The 20715-nt window shown below is 46.6% G+C and overlaps 1 protein-coding gene across 1 annotated transcript; it reads left to right on the top strand.

Annotated features, from left to right (window-relative positions):
* The first annotated feature begins 6005 nt into the window (after nucleotides 1–6005).
* Nucleotides 6006–13980, top strand: ALOX5AP (arachidonate 5-lipoxygenase activating protein). Its single transcript, XM_071571177.1, has 5 exons — nucleotides 6006–6125; nucleotides 9772–9871; nucleotides 11194–11264; nucleotides 12397–12478; nucleotides 13089–13980. Exons 1-5 carry the CDS (start codon nucleotides 6056–6058, stop codon nucleotides 13249–13251), a joined length of 486 nt encoding a protein of 161 aa, XP_071427278.1. The 5' UTR covers nucleotides 6006–6055; the 3' UTR covers nucleotides 13252–13980.
* Nucleotides 13981–20715: the final 6735 nt, after the last annotated feature.

Raw genomic sequence — 20715 nt, 5'->3', positions numbered from 1 at the left:
TGCCACATGGTATCACAATGGCTGCTGAGAAGCTGCATCTTGGGTGCAAGGGAGGGAAAGAAAACAGAGAGAACATCCCTGTGAAGTGGCTTTGCCATTCATTGAGCACCATTCAAACCCCACTAAGGAATAGCTTCCTGGAAAATCACGGGGCTTTGTCTTAGAGGCCTCAGAAGGGGCTGTCCTGGCTCTGCTCAAGCCAGTCTCTCATTAGCAGAGAAAATACCAAACCCAGAGATGTGCCCATGATGGAGGTGGCTTTCCAGCATCTTGCTGGAGGAACTTGCGTTCAAACCAATCTTGCTACATTGCAGCAACTCTCCAGACCCAACTGACTGAAATTTAATAAAGATAAACCCGGGGAAGGGGCGAGCCTGGCAGACAAACCCCACAGCATGGGGCTCACGGGTGAGGCAGGAACACTGTGGAAAGGGGCCCCGGGGGTGATGTGCAGCCACAGGGGTGTCAGTCAGCAGTGTGGCACTCCTGCAAACAGGAAGAAGAGAGCAGGGTGTGAATGTGCTGGTTTTGGGTAGAGCCAATTTTCTTCACAGTAGCTGGTATGGGGCAGTGTTTTGGATTTGTGCTAGAAACAGAGTTGATCACAAAGGGATGTTTTAGTTACTGCTGAGTAGGGCTAACACAGAGACGAGGTGTTTTCTGCCTCTCGCATGACCTCATCAGTTAGTGGGCTGGGGGTCCACAAGGAGTTGGGAGCGGACACATCCAGGACAACTGACCCCAACTGATCCAAGGATTATCCCATACCATATGGCATCATGCTCAGCATATAAAGCTGGGGGAGATGTTCAGAGTGATGGCATTGTCTGCCCAAGTAATCATTATACATGGTGGAGCCTGACTTTCCTGGAAATGGCTGAACATCTGCCTGCCTGGGGGAAGCAGTGAACGAATTCCTGGTTTTGCTTTGCTTACATGCGTGGCTTTTTCTTTCCCTTTTCTCACTTTTACCTTCTTATTCTCTCTCCCATCCCTGTGGCAGGGAGTGAGTGAGTGGTTGCATGGGGCTGAGCGGCCGACTGGGGTTAAACCAAAGCAATGAGACACAGAGTATGAGGAGGAGGAGGAGGCTGTGCCAGGGGGCCCAGAGAGACTACAGGCTCTGTCCTCCAGCTCTGTGTTTGGAGCTGAATTTTTACAAATCATTCATAAAGACAGTAAGTGAAAGGAAGAGGTCTGCAAAATGTGGAGAAGGAGCGGTTTTAGAGGCAGTGCTCTGACTGCTCCCACAATGTCATTTTGTTGGATGTGTAAAATGAAGGCAGCATTTTTAAAACTGCAGCATTGCCCCTTTCTTTGTGTTGCACTTCACATTTCCAGCTCTGTTCATGCGCTGTATTGAGGTTTTGTCAGGCTTCAGCAAGGATGTGATGCTGAAGTGGACTGATGTGACAGCAGGTAGTCACCCACGCGTGTGTGTATGTACTATGTTTTATGTTTCTGTGGTGCTTTAAGTTTGCAAAGCATAGCACTAATATTAGCCAGCCAGTCCAAAAGGCTTGTGTCCCATTGCATTTATGATAAAGCATAATGGCTGTGTGTCACCTGGCATTTGTATAGGAGAGTTTCATAGGAGCAGCTTTTATTTTATCAAGAGACACACTTTCACTGGAGTCCCTGCAGCTGAGCACTGATCAGAGTGCATGAGAGGAGAGATGAACATCCCCAAAGATATTTATAGAACTGTGTTCCCAGTCCTTTCCTCTTCACTATGAAAGCAATTCTACAAAAGGATTATTTTGATTGGCTGTTCAAGATTTCAGAGGAGGAGATTAATGTGCAAGAAGCCTCACAGCACAACTGGAAAAGCTCGCTGGCTTTGCACATTTTCATGAGCTTCATGGCTCACTGTGTCAAGGTTATCTTTTTCAAACAGGACGATGTGGATGTCAAACAGCAATGCAGCAAGAAAAAGGGCTAGGGTCTGACAGCAGCTGCTAAAGTGCAGAATTACCTCTTCCAAGAAGTCCAACCACAGCTGGGGGTTAGAGAGGGTGCAGGCACTGTTCCATAAGATGTGTGGGCCCTGTTCCCTAAGGTGTATATTCCTACCCTCTCCCCGCTTTTTATTTTTGCTGGCTTGAGAAAATCCTCTATTTCAAATGGCCAGCTGAGATATGATGGAGGTGTCTTGCACTGATCTTTATCCCGGCTGGACAAGGTTTTCCAGTGGTGCCAACTGTGCCTGATCCTATGTGTATGTTTAGGTCTCAAGGAGAGGGAACAATTCAATGTGCAGAAGCTGTTTGCAGAGTCATTTTAGCCCCATCTTAGCTCTTCCTCACCAAGGCAATTCCCCAAACTGCAAAAAATTTTCCTGAACCTTCTATCCTGCAACTATTCCAGTGTCAAAGGATGTGAAAAAGTAGTACTTCTCTCCACAAGGGGCCTCTGCTCTGTATGACTATGCAACAGACTTGACATGGTAAAGGACTTCTTCCACATCTCTCATACCATCTTGATTTCCTCTGCTTTTCATCAAGCAGAGACCTCAGAGTGATGTTGTACTTCAAAAAAAACAGCAAACAAACAAAACCCAAACCCCTGCAGTTGATATTTTAAGGCAGTCATACCACACAGATTCTTGCTTCCAAAGCTTTTTTCTCCCTGCACACCCAGAAATCATTTTAGCAAGCCTTGTAATTGATGTTATAGGGTTTTTTATTGCAGGAAGGAGTGTGAAACCCTGTTTTCCTCCACACGTACATGACAGATGGCTTTGGAGTAAACCTCGGTAAGAGGAGGTAACAGGCTGTATTTCTAGCAAAGTGCCAGGGATGCCAAGCGCCAAAATGCCAAAGCATCCTGTGATGCCAAGAGGTGCTAGGTGGAAATCAGAAGGGGCAGAGCGGAAAAGCACAGCGGGCATGAGGGTGTGGTAGGAGGCACTGAGTGACAGCAAAGCAAAGTACTGGAAAACAAAGAGTGGGACAAGGAGAAAGTGAAGGCATTAACACCTCAGCTCTTGCAACCTAGCCAGCACACAGATGGCGGGCTGGGAGCTTGGGTCAGTCAGCTGGAAAGCCTGCTGGCATAAACCCATGATATGTTGTGTGGTTTTTTGCATTATGGCAACTTCAAACCTCAGCAACCTGATTCATAGCCCCTTTTACATGAGACTTCTGCTGAATACAAGCCACTTTTCAGAAGTCTTTGATAGCAGGGAAGCATGTGTGTTTTCTTGGCAAGCTGGAGCAGGCTCATGTGCTTGTTCTGCCACTTGTAAATCAAAAGCAAGCTGCAAGCTGCCTGGTAGGTTTGCACCAGTGTAAAATAGGCAGAAGAAAGAGAAGGCTCAGTATCTGCTGTGGGAGGGTTGCTGGAGTCATCCTGTCATAGATGCCCTGAGGAACTGTGCTGTCCCCTTCACCCTCTTCTGTTAGCCACTCTCTCCTCCCACTGCCCCACCCCACTCCTCCCACTGTGTCCATGCACAACTCCTTTCTTTACAGTCATAACATTTATCTCTGCTTAGACAATATTGCTCTTTTGACTTAATTCCATAACGCCTTTTAGTTGATGGGGTTTTCTTCTCAGAAGATTTGTAGATGTTTAGCCTTAAACATCATTCCTAAATACCAGTTACAATCCTGTGCTGGGTAGACTACAAAACATAAACTTTGATGTTCAGTAAGAAAAGATCATTTTCTGGGGAAAAACATAACTTCAGCCTGAAGAAAAGCTTTCTCAAAGAGCTATTGTATTCCTCTTTTTGTTCTTGGATTTGTGTTTTGGGGTTTTTTTCCTAAAATAAATTTGGCAAGAGTTAAAAATCTAAAGAAAATATCACACGCCAAATCTAAACCTAGATGATCATTGTGGCACTGCTGCTCACACAGTCATGTCTGTGTGGACTGTAGGGAAGGTCTCTCAAAAAGACAGCCTTTTCCTATAAAGATAACCAGAGGTCACAGGTCACAGTGTTAATCACCTGCCTCTTAGCCAGTTCATTTCTGTATATTTGCTTGTACCCAAAATACCTGAGAGTTTTCCATATCTAATAGTACACTTCATAAAAGTTTGCATGCTAGAAAACCTGGATAAAAACACCATTGTTAGTAACTGTATCCCCACTGAACAAGATGGATTTTGCAGTTTGGCTCCTGCTGGGAACTCCTGCCTGGCTCTGTCCCATCCAGAGAGAGGCAACCAGTTGTCCGGCCATGGTTTGGATGCAAGGCACCACTTAGAACTCTTGAGTAGGACATAGTGGAGTAGAGACAGACAGAGATGGGCCAAAAGTTGTACAGGGCTAAATCCAGTGGAAATGTTACTTTTTATTAGTGATAAATTCCTACTAAAGGGAAGTATTTTTTTCATAAGGCTTTTCCCAATCAGAATATGGACAAAAGGGAACAGAGTCATTAGGGTCAGCAAGGGATGTGCATTTTGGATGAGGATGCTTTCCAGCAATCTGATAGAAGCTGTGGGACTTTCTGCAGCTGTCTGTATTGAGTTTGCATGGCAAGGTTTTGTAGTGGAGGGCTACAGGGATGGCTTCCATGAGTATCTGTCAGGAGCTTCGCCCATGTCCAACCAGCCGACTCCAAGCAGACTTACCACTGGTCAAGGCCAAGTCCATCAGCGACAATTGGTAGCACCTGCGGGATGAGATTTAATAAGGGAAAAAATCATTGCACAGAAGAAAATTGCAGCTGGAGAGAGGAGGGAGAATATGTGAGAACAAGAGCTCGACAGACACCAAGGTCAGCAGAGAAAGAAATGGAGCAGGTGCTCAAGGCACCACAGCAGATGGATGCCCAAAGGAGGCTGTGACTCCATGGGAAGCCTATACTGACGAAGGCTTCTGGCAGGACTTGTGGCCCTATGGAGAAAGAAGCCCATGATGGAGCAAGTTTGTTGGTAGGACCTGTGACCCACGTTGGAGAAGTTCATGAAGAACTGCAGTTCCTGGGAACGATTCTTATGGGATAAATTCATGGAGGACTGTTACCTGTTGAAGGGACCCCATGCTGGAGCAGTGAAAGACTGTGAGGAGTCTTCCCCCTGAAGGGGCAATAAATTCAATTAATTTCCCCAAGTCGAGTCTGTTTTGCCTATGACAGTAACTGGGGAATGATCTCTCCCTGTTCTTATCTCAACCCATGAACCTTGGTTATATTTTCTCTCCCCTGTCCCACTTAGGAGGGGATAGAGCAATTTTGGTGGGCACCTGATGTTCAGCCAAGGTCAACCCACCACACTTCCAGTCACAGCCTTCTTATCTGCCATCTTCATCGGGGGTCTGAGCCAAGCTGTGAACATGCTGCAGCAGTTGTATTCAGCCATATGGGACTTGAAGTACTAAAACGGGGGTACAACTGTGAAGTCTGGGTCTGTAAAATACTGCTCATAGCTGTCACTGACTTTCAGGGAGTTATTTGTAGGGAGAAGGACACAGGATCCATTCCTGGTAATGAAAGACATATTTCTGTGCTTACTTGCAGTGCTCACAGCATTAATGTACTGCCATTCCAATATTCCAGGTAGATCAGGAGCTTTTGCTTGTGACCGGGAGAACTGGAGTCTCCTCACTAGTGAGACTGATGGAGATGTGACCAGGGAGGGCATCTGCCTGAGAGCAACAGCATTACAGAGACTCACCAACATTATTTCTCCTCCCAGGTACTTGTGGGGTGGTCAGTCACTTGCCAACAATGCTGTGATAGGCTGGCTGGTTTCTTCCAGCCTTCTGCTCTTCCGCACAGCTAGCTAAATGCTCAGGCATACTTCAGATATCAAGGCTCCTGGTTTGCTCCTGTGTAGGAAGGGCAATAAGTATCTTTCCACATTATATATCCTCTTAGATCGCAGACATATCATCTCTTGTTTATCTGTAATTAATTTGTATATGATGAGTGAGCCCAAGCTTGTTTGTCTGACAGGCACCAGAGCACAGAATGCTGCCACTTTCCTGTGAAACCATAGGAAGTGTTTCGTGATTCAAGATAAGACCTTCACTTCCTCCTTCTGCACTCGTAGTGCTGAGCTTCCACCAAGGCTGCACGATCCACCCTGACAGCCCACTCACATAATGGACCAGGAGGCCCTGGGAAGCATTGTCCTGCTTGCCATCATCACCCTGCTAAGTGTTGTCCAGAACGGTAAGACAAAAATAAGCATTTATTTAAGGTCTAAAAGGGAGCTGAGGAAAGTTCTGGATGACGTATGCTGAGCTGATCTCAGACAGATAATCTGTGGTTATAAGTGCATGTGTGCTTTGGATTTTGAAATGGTCTTCTAAGGCTTGGAATTTTGTGTGCTGTTGTGGCAGTATCCTGGCAGTTTCATGGCCCTAGTCTGTGGTGTTTTAGACTGAGTTTGTTATACATGTGTCAGCTTGTGAAAGGACTAATATGGGTGGGATATCCTGTGACAATATGCGTATTGACTGGATGACTGAGTCCTCCTTTCCTGGCCTAGGTCCCTACTATGGTCAGCCAGGGCTGCTCTCAAGCAACTGCTGCTGTGGGCAGTGGCTGGGTCCCCAGGGAGGTGCAGTGGGTCAGACCTATGAATGGAGCTGGATGAAAGGGCAAGAACTGCATTGCCCCATTAGAGAAGTCTGTGGGGGTTATTTGTGGGCAGGCAGCTATCCTGCTTTCCTTCATCTCCAAGTCCTGCAGTATAAGCAATCTCATTTAACTATGCTTCCAAGAACACTGCCCATTTCCTGTGATGGTGAAGTTTCCTTTTCTAGCTCTTATTCAGGCCTCCTATAGTCCTTACTATTCTTACAAGTTTCTCTCCTGTGCAAATTATATTTTAACATGATCATTGTGTCTTACAAATACTTAATCATTTTAGCAGGAAATTTGCCCAGGGTACAATGAAAGGAGTGAGTTTTGCCCCAGCTGCACTCAGTTTGCCCAGGTTCAAGAAGAGTCAACAGTGGGATGGGGGGCTGGTGCAAATTTCAGAAATCTCTAGTGAATCCTTCTTGTTAGGAATCCCAATAGGCACTAACTCCACATTAAGTCCTAGGACGTGGGCTATTCTTCTGCTGCTGCAGAGAGGGGAAGTGATGGGAGCCCAGCTGCCAGAGGGAAAAAAAAAGGTGATGCAAACTGGTTTAGTTTCGACATAGGCACTAAATACCACATCATTTAACCAAATGTTTTCTGGAAAATGTGTAGAGTGTGACATCACCAGAATATGGCGTGTTGAGACCAGAGCACATATCATAATTAAGAAAATGTGTCAAATATACATTTCTTACTAATCATATGACTTGATATACAGGTTTTTTCCTCTCACACTTGTCAGCCTTCTATCCCGACATGCATTTTTATCTCATGGCAGTCTGTCTGTGAGATTATTGACCCAACTGCTACAAAGGGAAATCAGAACACTTGACAGACGACTTAGTGTGCCAATCACATGAGGCAGACAGTCCTAAACCATGATTTCAGGCCTTGCATCATCTGATTTCCTCTTCCCAGGCTTTCTGTCTAGAACGACCAGACCTGATATGCAGCCCTGCAATGAATGCAATAATTAAGGCAGTAGAAGGGCTATCAGTTGTACTGAACTCTTGCTGTGGTTCTCATTCAGCAAAGCATTTGGGCATCTGCTTGACTATCTCTCAGTACCTGAAGTCAGTACCATGTAAATTTGTGATTACGTGCTTCTCTGCCTCTGGTGCAGGATTAGAGAACATCTTGGGTGAATGCTATTATTCCTTAAGGTGTTGCTAAGTGTAGTGCTTCCCCTCTCTGACGTCCATGACGTTCATGTTGGAAATCCTCATATCCTGCAGAATGACTCATGTGGCCAGATACTGCTGAGTCACACATGCAGCTCTAAGTTTTGTTCTTTTGTCAGAGATGTTGCAATCCAGCAGGTTTTGGGCTAAAATCAGTGGTCATTGCTGAGAAGATCAGGATAAAAGAAGCAAAGTGAAGCTGAGAGAAAGAAGGGGCATATTTGCCAGCACTGGCTAGGTTGGATCTTCAGCTCATGGTTTCTGTTGGCACGGACTTGTGAAACAACCAGGTTTACATTGAACTCTTGCACATTAAATTGACCAGAGAGGCACTGCCACAGTTCAGGCTCTGGGCAGTCTGTGCAGCCCTGGAACCTCAGGGCATTATCTCCTGGAACAACTCAACTGAAATAAACCTCTGTGCTCCAGTCTTGCTCTGCTCACTCATCTCAAGCTGGCTTGTGAAACCATCCTCTTGCCTCTCTGTAACAGCATGCTGACATTTCGGAAGTGGCAACGTCTACAGCAGTGGAGAGGGAGATAAATAGCTTATTTGGATTTTCAGAAGCTGTGGTATCTTCTAGTGATTTCATACACATGTTAAAAGGAAGGGAGGAGGTATGCTACCAGTGAGTCCACGCAAACCCAGACCTGCAAAAAGTGGTTTCCCATCACTGCAGATTTGCATTGGACAAAAAGATGCTGGTCAACCTACTCCTCTTCAATTAGGTCCTCTTAGTTTCTGTAGGCAGATTAATAACCTCATGCCAAAGGCTGGGCTGGTGGGCAGATGGTGCTGTGCCACAGGATGGTGTCTGCTCAGGGTCCTCCAGGAGCCAGCCAGTGCGCCGTACTGGTGGCAATGGGAGAGGCTCCAGTCTGCCTCTGTGTAGGCATGCTGGCTTAAAGCACTGTGGGTTTTTCTGGAGGACTGCGGTGATGATGATGATGATGGCCAGGCTTTGCGAACGAAGATTTGGGAAGGGCTCTCCCCACGTGGATGTGTCCTTCGAGTCTGTGCAGTGGATTTTTTAGGTGAGGCACAGCGTGTGTGGAACTGGCCCCAGGGAATCACACAATATTGAGAAGTAAAAAACTCAGTAGCTTCTAGTGAAGACAACAGAAGTGCAAAGGACCTATTTACAGCATCAATGAGGGGAAAAAAGATGCAACTCTTCAGATTGCAGGGATGAAATCCTGCAGTTCATCTAGTTACATTTCTATTGTTATAATAACGTATTTCTTGTTGGGTTATTTTTTATGCCATAGAGTGATTTGAATGCACTGAGATGGGGTGCACCACAACACAAAGCTTGCAGCTTGTAGCCCGCCAGGGCTCTCTCTGGTGTATTTAGACACATGATTGATGGTCTCTGGTTTAGTGTTATCAGATAAAATGTGTTTGTCAAGCATATGATACATTATCTTGAAGTGCTGCTTTTTGCAGTAGCTTAACACTCTGACACAACACTGTAGCTCAAAAGGAGGATGCACACAAGATGGACTCATACAGATCAGCCATCATGACCAGGGTTTCAAGAGGCCTTTCTGGGAAAAGAACCAACCCTGCAGGATGTCACTGGTTTGGCAAATGGGTTTCACTAAAGGAGAATAGACTCCCTTGTCTCCCTGCTCTGTTGGAGAGCAAGATTTGGGATTGGCACTTTGACTGGAAAGCTCTTTTCCCACTGGGGGCTCAAAGGACTGCATCAGGGCAGTGCTTCTGCAGAAGAGGAGCAGGCTGCCAGAAGTGCAATGTGGGGAGGAAGCAGGGCACAGAGGTGAGAGCCAGCTACCCAGCATGCAGGGACATGGGGGAATGCATGAAGTTGCAGTGCAGTGCACTCTTGCATAAAGGGTTTTGCTAAACCTGGGTGACAGAGTGAGCACACTGGCCACATCCTGCACCTCCGTGCATCCATGGTTTCTCTTGCTGTCTGTCCATCCTGGATGCTTGTGAGAGCAAAGCTGAGCCCACAAATCCCATCTTCTGCAGTGTCACCAAATTATATCCCAGACTGAATACTCTGTGGTTTTTTTAACAGCTTTTTTTGCTTACAAATTGGAGCATGAAAGCAAACACTGCAATGGCAAGGGGTTGCAGCGACAGGGATCCTCCTCCTTCGAACGTGTCTACACAGCCAAGTGAGTAGAGAAGACCTGAGGAGCCAGTGGGGGCAGAGTGGGGTTCATCACACTTTTCATTAGGGTTTAATCCAAACCCTTTTAGGGGCCAGAGGTGGTTCTCAAATGCCCTCAGGTGAAGGTTTTGTACATAATCCTTTGCTGTGCTTGTTGTGACAGTGTTCAGACCCTGTGGTTCTCCAATATGTTTGCTGGGTGAACATAGCACCCTTCTGGACTCCATGTGCTACATCTATGTAGGTCTTGCAGCCATTATGAGTAACCTTTTGGGAATCAGTTCACTCCTCTGTCCTGGAAGTGTGATACAAGCACAGTCAGAGTCCCCAGAGCACTGTGATTCAAAAGGAAAGAGACAGAAGAGAGCCACCAGCTTTCTGAGCAGCAGGCAGGTGGCAGAGCTTCTGATCCCTGGCACCTCCCCTGGTACATAGGTCTCTGCTTCTCCACTTGTCTGCCACATCAAATCACAGAATATTTTATGTTGGAAGGGACATTTAAAGGTCATCTAGTCCAATCCCTCCATAAGCAGGGATATCTTCAACTAATAGTTGTTTAGACCGCTGTCCCACCTGACCTTGAATGTTTCCAGGAATGGAGCATCTATCACATCATTGGGCAACCCCTTCAGTATACATTTGTACCTCTAATTTTTGAGATCTCTTCTTTAATTCTAAATCAGAAAAAAACATATAATATTTTTATTACCCCTGAAGTACTGTCAATGTGCTTGAAATTGGTGAGATGTCCAAGTGCCCTTCACAGGTGTGCAACCCCTGCCAAGGGCAGAGTGCTTCCACCTCAGAAAGCATTCCCAGCTGAAGGAGGCAGCTAGAAACTATTCCTGTTCCCTTGCAAAGACACTTGTTAACTCTGTGGGACACTTTTATTTGTGATGCAATTCTACTTTTGTTGTTTTCATTAACTTCATTAATATGACTCAATTACAATGATTTTAAGACAATAAAGCACAGAGTATCTCTTATATATATGGCATGATCAAACAGCTAAGAGAACGTGGCTTTCATAGGTGAGGGACATGTATGTGGGATGGTTTGTTTTCCTCATCAGGCAGGACAAAGGCATACATTGTCTATGAGAGGAAACAGTGAAGCAGATGTGGGTGAGGAGAAGCCGTGCTCAGGCACAAACACACCAATCGGCTCTTAGCAGGTCAGGGGCCTCTCAACACTGGGGTATAAGATTACCCTCAATGGCATTGGTGCAGCCCAAATTCTCACCTCACCATTCTCTGCTGGTGAAGCACTTTAATTTTGTTCCTATTTCCCCGTGTTTTGATTTCTTTTCTGTAAATTCCATTCTAGCCAGAACTGCGGATACACGTACCCTACATTTCTTGCTGTGCTTTGGTGTGCTGGCCTTCTCTGCAGCCAAGGTAACATTCTCTTTTTCATGTATATGTGTCCTTTTAACCTTGCATCACTTTCAGGAGGGGATGATGAGTGCTTCAGAAGTTACAACTTCAGGGACCAATGCTCCAGTAGAAGAGGAACCTGTCTCACCCTCCCATCCTGCAGCTACACATGCTGTTTGGGTAGCAGCACACTCAGAGCATGCCTTACCCCAACAGATGTGTTCTCAGACATGATTCAAGGCATTCTGGGCCATGGACATTTCCCCTCCTGGCATTATAGATGAGTTCCCTTTGTTTGGCATGACGAGTTTAGTACTTGGTTGCTGAATGACACATTATTCACTAAAAGAGTTTCCTGATCAGAAGAGGGGCTTTTGCCTGCAGTTGTCGAGAAAGAATTATGGGGTATAGTCCCTTTTTATATGCTCAGAAATTAGTATTGGACCATAATATATACCTCCACTTGCTGCTAGTGAAATGCATCTATCTGTTGCCTTTTATTTCTGGTGAGGACAGTGCCTGAGTTGGCAACCTCTTTCCTTAGCCTGGCATGACCCACACTATTTCACAGAATCATTGAATAGTTTGGCTTGGAAAAGATTTGAAACATCATCTCATTCCAGCTCCCTCGTCAGCGTCAGGAACACCTTCCACTAGACCTGGTTGCTCAAAGCCTCATCCAACCTGGCCTGGAACACTTCCAAGGATGGGGGCATCCACAACTTCCCTGTGAAACCTGTTCCAGTGCCACATCACAGTCATAGTGAAGAACTCCTTTCTAGACTTATTCTAAACCTGCCCTCTTTCATATTATTCTCCCTTGTCCTATCACTTTATGCCATTGTAAAAAGTAATTCTCCAGCTTTTTTGTAGGCTCCTTTTAGGTACTGGAATGAAGGTGACAAGTGTGTACCCTACAGTGGGCCCAGTTGTGGGCAAGATTATATTCACAAAGCCTTCAAAAAAGCTGGAGAGAGAGCAAGGCAAGAGCTATATTTCCCATGCAGAGGTCTCCATCCTAGTTCCTGTGCTTGTCCCATAGCCCAAGACTGCAGATTCCCTTTTCCAGTCTGGCCCAGCCAGCAGATGAGAACAGTAGATACAGTGAGATACGACCCAGTGTTTGTAATGCCTTGTTTTACCCTTTCCTCAGCTCCTGCTGCCTTTGCTGGCCTGATGTATTTGTTTGTGAGGCAGAAGTACTTTGTGGGCTACCTCGGGGAGAGGACTCAGAGGTAAGGACTTGCAGAGCCTCTTTACAAAACCCAGAATGTGGCAGCAGCACAGCTGGATGCCGCCACTTCCACAAGCTCAGCCACTGGCTTGTGGTTCTGTCTGCACCTGCTGCTGGCATTGGATAGCACAGGAAAGCTCCTCTCACTTGGATTAAGGGGAGTAGCTGTGGAAGACTCTGGATATTCAGCAGCACTGGGGTCAGAGGGTCTGCAGCTCCTGCTCACAGCCTCTGCAAAGACGTTTTGCATGTTTGTGCCATTATTTCCACAAGATTGCCTTTTTATATTAATAAAGCCTATTATGCACATGTGGAATTAAGTTGTACTACAACCACTGGTGGCTGAGAATACATTCAAGTCCCTCTGAATAGAGACTTTTGTAGGCAACAGCCTGTGTTGAGAACAGGACACCAAATCCAGACACAAATGGATCCTGAAAATGACATTTTAAGACCATGCAGCTGCCTTGCAATGCATGACAGAACAGAAATTTGCCCTCTCTGTCTCAGCCTCTGAGGGTCTTTCAGCTGGTCTCAACAGCAAAGTCTAAAGATCTCATGTGAGGTCACACACATTAATGAATTATTTTATCCCATTTCTGTCTCCTCAGCATTCCCGGTTACTTGTTTGGAAAGCGCATCATTTTGTTCCTGTTCCTTATGTCTGTGGCTGGAATACTCAACTACTATCTCATCTTCTTCTTTGGAAGCGACTTTGAAATGCACATTAGAACAATAACCAGTGCGATCTCTCCACTGCTGCTCATACCCTAACTCCCCGCAGTGCTGAGGGGGTCAGCACACTTCATATATCAATACTCAGAAGCTGCCGTAATTCAACTGTTTAAGCAATGAACCCGTAACCCAGTTAGATTGCTGTAAATATCATGCTTGATGGTCTTTGTAGTTTGATTTAACCTTGCTTTTTTCTTAGGGGAAAAGATGTGTCATGAACACTTGGCATGCCCAAGGATAGTAGCAACTTTCTGTTAATTCTTCAGAGATTTTTCCCTAAAGTGCAAGCTGATTGCATCATTGTTAAGAGACATTGTACGCTTGCTTCATACCTTTGTTGTACTTAGCTTTTGTCCCAAAGCCCGGGATCCACTCAGTGTCGCTCTTGACTGAGGGATCCCACAGTTACTCTCACATGCAAACATAACCTTTGTGCAACACCTCGTCTGACCCTGCCTGCACAAAGACATGGACTAGCCTCTTCACCTACCCTTTCCCTCCCACTTGTTGATGACAAAGCTCCTGTTGTTACAGGAGGTCGGCAAATTGGCCCCTCTTTGGTCTTCCTTGATAAATATTCATGTGCATAACGCTGAACCACACTGATCTCATTTACACTTCAGCCTTTTTGTTCTCCCAGGGCTGGGGAAAGGAGTCTTGTGTGAATGAGGAGCCGGTGTGTTGCTTGTGCGGTTGGGTTCGCTGGTGTATTGCCGGTGGGGTTGAGTTTGTTTTGATTGGCTTTGTTTAATAAAACAGCGTAAAGCGATTAAATCTGTTTGCTGCCATCTTCTTCGGCTGGTGCACGATCCCAATGCTCCATGGCTCAGCAGCTGGCTCTGTGAGGGAAGCAGGGGGACTAGCACCGGGCCCTTTGTGCGAGCTGCTAATCGCCCTGGGCACAGCCTCAAAAGGACGTGAGCTTAACAACTCCCTCTCTATTAGCAAGTTCAATGTTTGCCTCCATCACTAACAATGTGCCCCGCAAGTCCACAATGAGGAGCGGTTTGAGTAGCGACGCGGAACGAGGCAAACAGGTCGGTGCAATGTTTTTAAACATTGCTACCCTACGAATGTTTAAGCTCTTAAACCTGTCTGATTGCTGCATGCAGGACGGATAAAGCTGTATTTTATGACTCATTCGGGAGGGAATGAGGCTGCTGGCTATGTGAGAAGAGGGTTTGCAGAGCTGTTAGCAAAAACAGATGCAGAAAGATGCCTGCCTTTGTACCACACCAAGGCTGGAGAGTTTTGGTGCTGTCTGATGGGGCAGAGGTGCTTGTGCACAGTTGCTCTCCCCTGCACCTGACCATTCACACTGCCCAAGTAACACACTGGGTTTTTTTATCTTCCACAGGAATTTTAGATGTGAAAGATTAGTAATAAACACATTTATTGCATAATGATTATAAAAATGTTCTCACTGGTTAGAACAGGCAATTCAAAAAATATAATCTAGCTCTAACCTATAGGCCCTGAGACACCTTATTCCCAGGTAGTGCACTTATGTTCCTTCCCTCCCCTCCTTCTCAGCTGACCGTAACACACTCCAAACCCTCCTTCACACTGTGCTTTTCTGCCAAGGCTTTCTCCATAATTTATTGCCAGCTGCCCATCCATGTTCATCCATCAAGGGATGTCAGCACCCAGGAGGAAAGGAGTTACCACTGTGGTCTGGAGTTACAGAGCTCTTCTGTATTGCTATCAGCAAAAGCTCATGCTGCCACCACCTTTACCCAGTTGAGAGAAGGAGAAGTTTCACCAGCACCAGCCCCAACCCTGCAGCCTGTCTGGTCTCCATGAGGTCAGAGACTTGTTTATGGAAACCATCACTTCTGGCAGTTGACTTTCCCAACCCTATTGTGCCCACCTGAAGATCTCCCCAGATGATTGAGACTCCCCTGGCACCTTTTTGTCCTCTATATCAAGAAGCAGCTCACTTGACCTCCTTCTTTTTCTCTGCCAGCATAAGAAGAGTCACTCCATCATCCAGCCTTTAAGGACAGAGGATTCAAATACCTATTTGGGGTCAGATAATCTGTCCCAGCACTCTACGATCTGGCTATTGGACTTGATGATCATTGTGGGTTCCTTCCAACTCAGGATAGTTTATGATTCTCTGTTGACTGTATGGTTGGTTTTTACACAACTGAATTTAGGTAAGATTAAGTCATCTTCCAGGGGAACTGAAGCCTATCTTTTGCTATAACTATTTATTTTGCAAGAATATCTCCTACTTGCTTCCTCAAAGTCTTTCTGATTACAAAAGGGATTAAAATGTAGGCAAAATCCACTTTCCATCTATCTGTAAATGGAAATAGTGATAGTATCAGACAAACAAGTGGTATATCAATTGATCACTATGTAAATTTCTTGTGAATGTCACACTGTGTTTTGCACGTTACAGGCAAGCCTTGTGGTTGCATTTGCCTTCCCACTCTTTCTGTGAAAGGAAGGCAACGTCAATGATATTTCGGCTTTCTACACTGTGCTAGACAGCTCCATTTTTTGTTTTCAGCAGCAAAATCACACTCATCTAGTTGGTTCATTTGTCAGCCCTTAGCACACTACCTACTCAGAAAGCTGTACATACAGGGTCATTGCAGGGGGTTTGGACTGCATGACCTTTAAAGGTCTCTTCCAACCCAAACCATTCTACAATTCTATAGATCCTCATGTAAAAATATGAAGACCACTGTAAAAGATGTATGGATGCATACTGGGGTCACATTCACATGAAACTACGAGGACCTACTGAGCTCCACTGGACATGGGGATGTGGTTGGTGGCAGAAGTGGCAGTCCCTTCTGATGACTCCTGCTTAAGGGTGTCTTGCAATCTCCAGGGACCCGCATCTGTGTTTGGTGCAATGCAGTGCGTGGCAGATCCTGATCTGGAGCCACAGCTGTATATGAACAGCTAATGCTTCCCAATTCTGCTGATGAGCAACAGTGTGGCCAGTGGGATCACTGATGTGACCATCTCCCTGCACTCAGCACTGATGATGCACTGCAGACCTTATCACTCTAAAACTACCTGAAAGGAGGTTGTAGCATGCACTAGGACAAGAGGAAATGGCCACAAGTTGCACCAGGGGAGGTTTAGATTGGATATTAGGCAAAATTTCTTCACTGAAGGGGTTGTTAAACATTGGAACAGGCTGCCCAGGGAGGTGATGGAATAACCAACCTGGAGGTATTTAAAAGATGGTGTAGATGTGGCATGGAGGGAATTGGTTTAGTGGTGGCCTTGGCAGTGCTCAGTTAATGATTGGACTGAATGACCTAAGGGTTTTTTCCAAACTAAATGATTCTATGATTTTATCATTGTGCCGATGTCGCTAATTGTCCAATTTGCCAGGTTGCCAGATTGTGGGCTTTGCTTCACCAGTGGTGCCCTGGCTCATTGCCATGCTGTGCCTCTGCCACGCCTTGTGGCTGTTCATGCACTGAAATCCAAGGTACGCAAACAAACATTCTGTCTGTGTGTGTATTTGCATAGGCACAGTGTGTTTGCTTACTATATCTGTATCTATCTATGTATATATATGTGTGTTGTGGGTGCTGAGTCATGTGAATGCTGGAGGCTGCTCAGGGAAGGCAGGGGAGCAGGCTGCTCAGCCACCAGCCCTCTTGCAGCTTGCAGGCTGCGTACATCAGAGACTGCAGAGACTGCTGGAAGCCAGGATATCATAGGATGCTTTTGATCTGCTGACAAAGACCTGGAGTACATGCAATATTTCTGCCACAGTAACCGCATCTGCTTCCATACAGCACTACAACCCTCTAGTGGAAACTCAGCCCTATCGGCATGCTGGTGCTGCTGGCCGTGAGATGAGACGTTCCTTCGAGATTTGAAGCCTGACAGTGGCACAATAGCATCCACATTTCTGAACAGATGCATTGCTACTATTGAATTCTATTTTTTATTATTCTGGCACAGAGGAGGCTTAGTCCTGAGTAGGACCCCTAACCTACCCATGCTGGAGCAAGCAGTCCTGCTTAGCACAGGATCTGAGCAAGGGGGAATAAGAAATCTGTATGCACCACCCACAAGGGTTTCCTGCAGTATTTCCCAGATTCTCAGTTTCCCAGAGCTTGCAAAATCATCCTGTGCAGTATCAGCTTGGTCTAAGTCACATCACTGCCAAGTAGAGTTGCTGAATGAGTCTCCAAGGACTGGAAAAACAATTCTGCTGGAACAAAGACTGGCCCTGGGCAGCTTCTTCAGCTTTTACCTGCTTCGAGGTTACTTTCTTCTAGTAGAGTAGCCAACTTAACATTCACAGAAACCTTTCCAATGCCCTGTTGGGGTGGGATACTGCAAGGCACTGAGCACTGCCTCAAGGTACTGGTGTGCCTCTTGCAGATGGCAGTGGGAGCAGGATTAGGCTATGCTTGGAAATAGTCCACCCTTGATAAGTGAAAGGGCAGTACAGAATGAGGATAGTGGTAAAACCATTCCCTGTGTGATTTTCAGTTTGTCTCATGTCCCAGCTGCAGTGAACAGGATGAGCATTCCCATGGAAAAGGCCCTCTGTGACGGGCTCTACCAAGCCCAGTAGAGTCCACCAGCACCCTGGCAGAGGACATGCTGACTCCTGAGTAGGGGAAGGACCTTGGATGCCATGATGTGCCTTTGGAGTACCTGGGGGACAGGTACAAGCTTTACAGTCCCTTTGGGTAATGAAGACTGCTATCCCTGGAACCGCCAAGGAGGGTGCAGGAGATCTCAGCTGTGGCTCCCATCAAGTCAGTTCAGTGTTCCAAGGGAGGGGGATGGAGAAGCAGCCTCTGCATCGCTTACTGGCTTCTGCAGAGAAAGACATGCTCTTAATGGTGCTGTTGTGATCCCCAGGAAAACAATCCCATGGAGAGGAACAGCTCAAGCTGGTACCTGATCTCTGCCCCTCAGTGTACCTGACCTGGCAGAGGGAGGGTGTGGGCAGGAGAGCATCAGCACTGCTCCATCCTGCCTGCCTGCCATCTCACTGCTCCAAGCCAGTGTGTAGAGATACAGAAGCTGGTAAAAGTGAGATTCCTACCCCAAAGGACAAAGAGCCTCCACAATGAGATGTTTTTCCCCTTTAGAGGAGAAATAAATAACTTTTCAATTTCACCTGAGAGGATCTTCACACTGTGAGATGATTTCATCAGACAGAGGAGCTCCCAGGGCTTGGTGCTGACTGCCTATTGAGCTGCTCAGGTGTCATCCTCTTGGAGCTTCTTGCTCATTCTCAGGGGAAGGAAACCAGACATCAAAGGGACAGCTGTGATGTAGGGCACAGAGAAAATAGGGTATGTTTTTCACCTAAAGAAATAAAGGTGTGATGGTGTTGGAGTGGAGTTAAACCTTGCAGTTATGGCATTGCTGTTTCTGCCATGTGAGAATTGGTAGAGATTGCTTGTGTGCCGTGACCTCTTGCAAGGCCAGGGGATGGTTTTGGAGGCTTCAGAGAGTGACTGCTGCCTGCTGTGCTGCTATTTGCCACCACCCGTACAAGCACAGGATTGATTCATTGTTCCTGTGTTTCCCCAGGAGGGTGCCACTGCTGCCTTCATCCCCAAACAATGTTTTCTGTGCTTTTGGCACAGCACTTCAGTGGATGTCAGTCTGATCCAGCAAGAGTCCCCTTGGTGCTCTGGGATTTAACAGAACAGTGGGATGTCTCCTGGCCAGCTGCTTCTTCCTATTTGTTTTGCTGCAGCAAAGGAATTTCTTTTCAAAAAGCAGTGCCAGCCTTCCCACTGCCCCCAGCAGATGGGAGGGGTTGGTGTATGTCCCTGCCAGCAGCTGTGGGGCTGCAGTCCTGCTGGCTGCTACATCCCTGTGCTCTCCCACCTCTGTGGGGCTCATGCACGTTTGCTGGTGGATAGCTGCTGGTGGGGAGATTTACATCCTTCTCTCAGCCTAGGCAGCTTCGGCCATTAATCAGAGCAGGCAGTCATTTATCACAATTGCACAAAGTTGCAGCTCAGTTCTGAGCTACGTTTAACAATACTGAGGTTTCATGGAGAGTATCTTGCTCCACTTGTCTTCAGCAGAGGCACTGCTGAAGAGCAGAAAATAATAGCTTTCATGGCATGACCCCACTGCTCAGCTCAACTCTGACCTCATTCCCCAAATCTCATGTGCCCACTCTTTCTACTCCCATCAGGATGCTTTGCACGCATTCTATTCAGAGCCAGCCTCACTGGTTTGTCCCTTTCCATGTTCATTGTCACATCCATCTGATCAATACATATACTGGCAGAGCAACCTGATGAGTCAGTACAGGCACCTGATCTGGATGAAAACCATCTTTTCCCCCCTTTATTAACTTCTTTTTAACCCACCTCAACTCCCTGATGCCCATTGCTGCAGGTGGGGACCCTAACAGAAATCCTTGTGAGGCTTGTGGGGTTTCCCCCTCTGCATGGTGTAAATGCTGTGCTGATGTATTAGTTTTGAGACACTCCTAGGAGGCTGAGCTCTCCTTCCCCTGGTTCACACTGAGTTACCACAGAGTCACCCAGAGGCCAGCCCCCCTTCTCTCAACTCAAACCATCCACAGGATTGATGTGGCATCCCATATAGCACAGAAAACATGACTGTACCTGGGCTCTGCCCAGCTTGCAACATCTACTGCAGGTCTCTGAGAGCACAAACCCTTCCCATGATATACCAGTGACACCACTCGCAAATGAGAATTAGCAGCAGGAAACTGTCCAAGTTTGCTATGAGGACCAAAAACCCTGCTGGTCATTGCTCATCCCACCCAGAGTTGGCTTAATTCCTGGGCTGATGTATTTCAGAAAAATGCTTTCATTTCTCAAGCAGAGGCTTTAGTTTGTAGGTTTGTGGGGCTTTTTTCTGACTGAAATAGGAGGATGTAGCCCTTCTGACAAGGCTGGCAGCAGCACAGACTTGCTCAAATTTAAGGAGGTTGGTAATAACACTTCAGCTCCAACTTCCTGGCAGAAGTGTTTTCCTGTTCACACACAGTTTGCACTGCCTCAGAAACAGTTTGGTATGGCAGAAAAGAAAAGCAGAAAGGTGGATAAGCAGTGATACACCTCTACCTGTTCACAGCCAACCCTCCACAGGGAGGTGCCCTGAGCCAGCAGGCTGTTTGTTCCCATGAGGTGCCCTACAAGTCCCATCCCACTGGAACCACCACTTCCCTGGGGGATTGCATACAATTCCCTAAGCCAGACAGTTCTTAGGTGGTGCAAGCCCAGAGCTCAAAGCTTAGCATGTTTGCACCTCAGTGACACCGAGCTCCAGTGTTTCCCTGTAAAATCTGTTTGGAAGAGGCTGCCCTGGCCTCCAAGGTGCTGAGTGTCCTGCATCACCACTCCCTCCATGGTGGGCTGATGTGGCATGCTGAATCACACCTTGCCTCTCTTCCCTTTGCCTTCACAGATGCCCTGTGACATATTCTGTTTTTCCCTTGCACTGTGTGGTCTGAGGAGTTTCCAGATGACAGAGTTCTCAACGTGCTAATTTAAAACAGCAGGATAT

This window comes from Pithys albifrons, chromosome 1, assembly GCF_047495875.1.
Source record: "Pithys albifrons albifrons isolate INPA30051 chromosome 1, PitAlb_v1, whole genome shotgun sequence".
NCBI lineage: Eukaryota > Metazoa > Chordata > Aves > Passeriformes > Thamnophilidae > Pithys > Pithys albifrons.
The sequence above is the reverse complement of the archived record's forward strand: the minus strand, read 5'-3'. Positions and strand labels throughout refer to the sequence as shown.

What these genes read in the sequence shown, in the direction of transcription:
- ALOX5AP (XM_071571177.1), top strand. Translation starts at nt 6,056, where the DNA reads ATGGACCAGGAGGCCCTGGGAAGCATTGTCCTGCTTGCCATCATCACC. An exon ending in GCTAAGTGTTGTCCAGAACG is followed by an intron (nt 6,126 to 9,771) that starts GTAAGACAAAAA and finishes TTTTTTTAACAG; the next exon opens with CTTTTTTTGCTTACAAATTG. An exon ending in GAACGTGTCTACACAGCCAA is followed by an intron (nt 9,872 to 11,193) that starts GTGAGTAGAGAA and finishes ATTCCATTCTAG; the next exon opens with CCAGAACTGCGGATACACGT.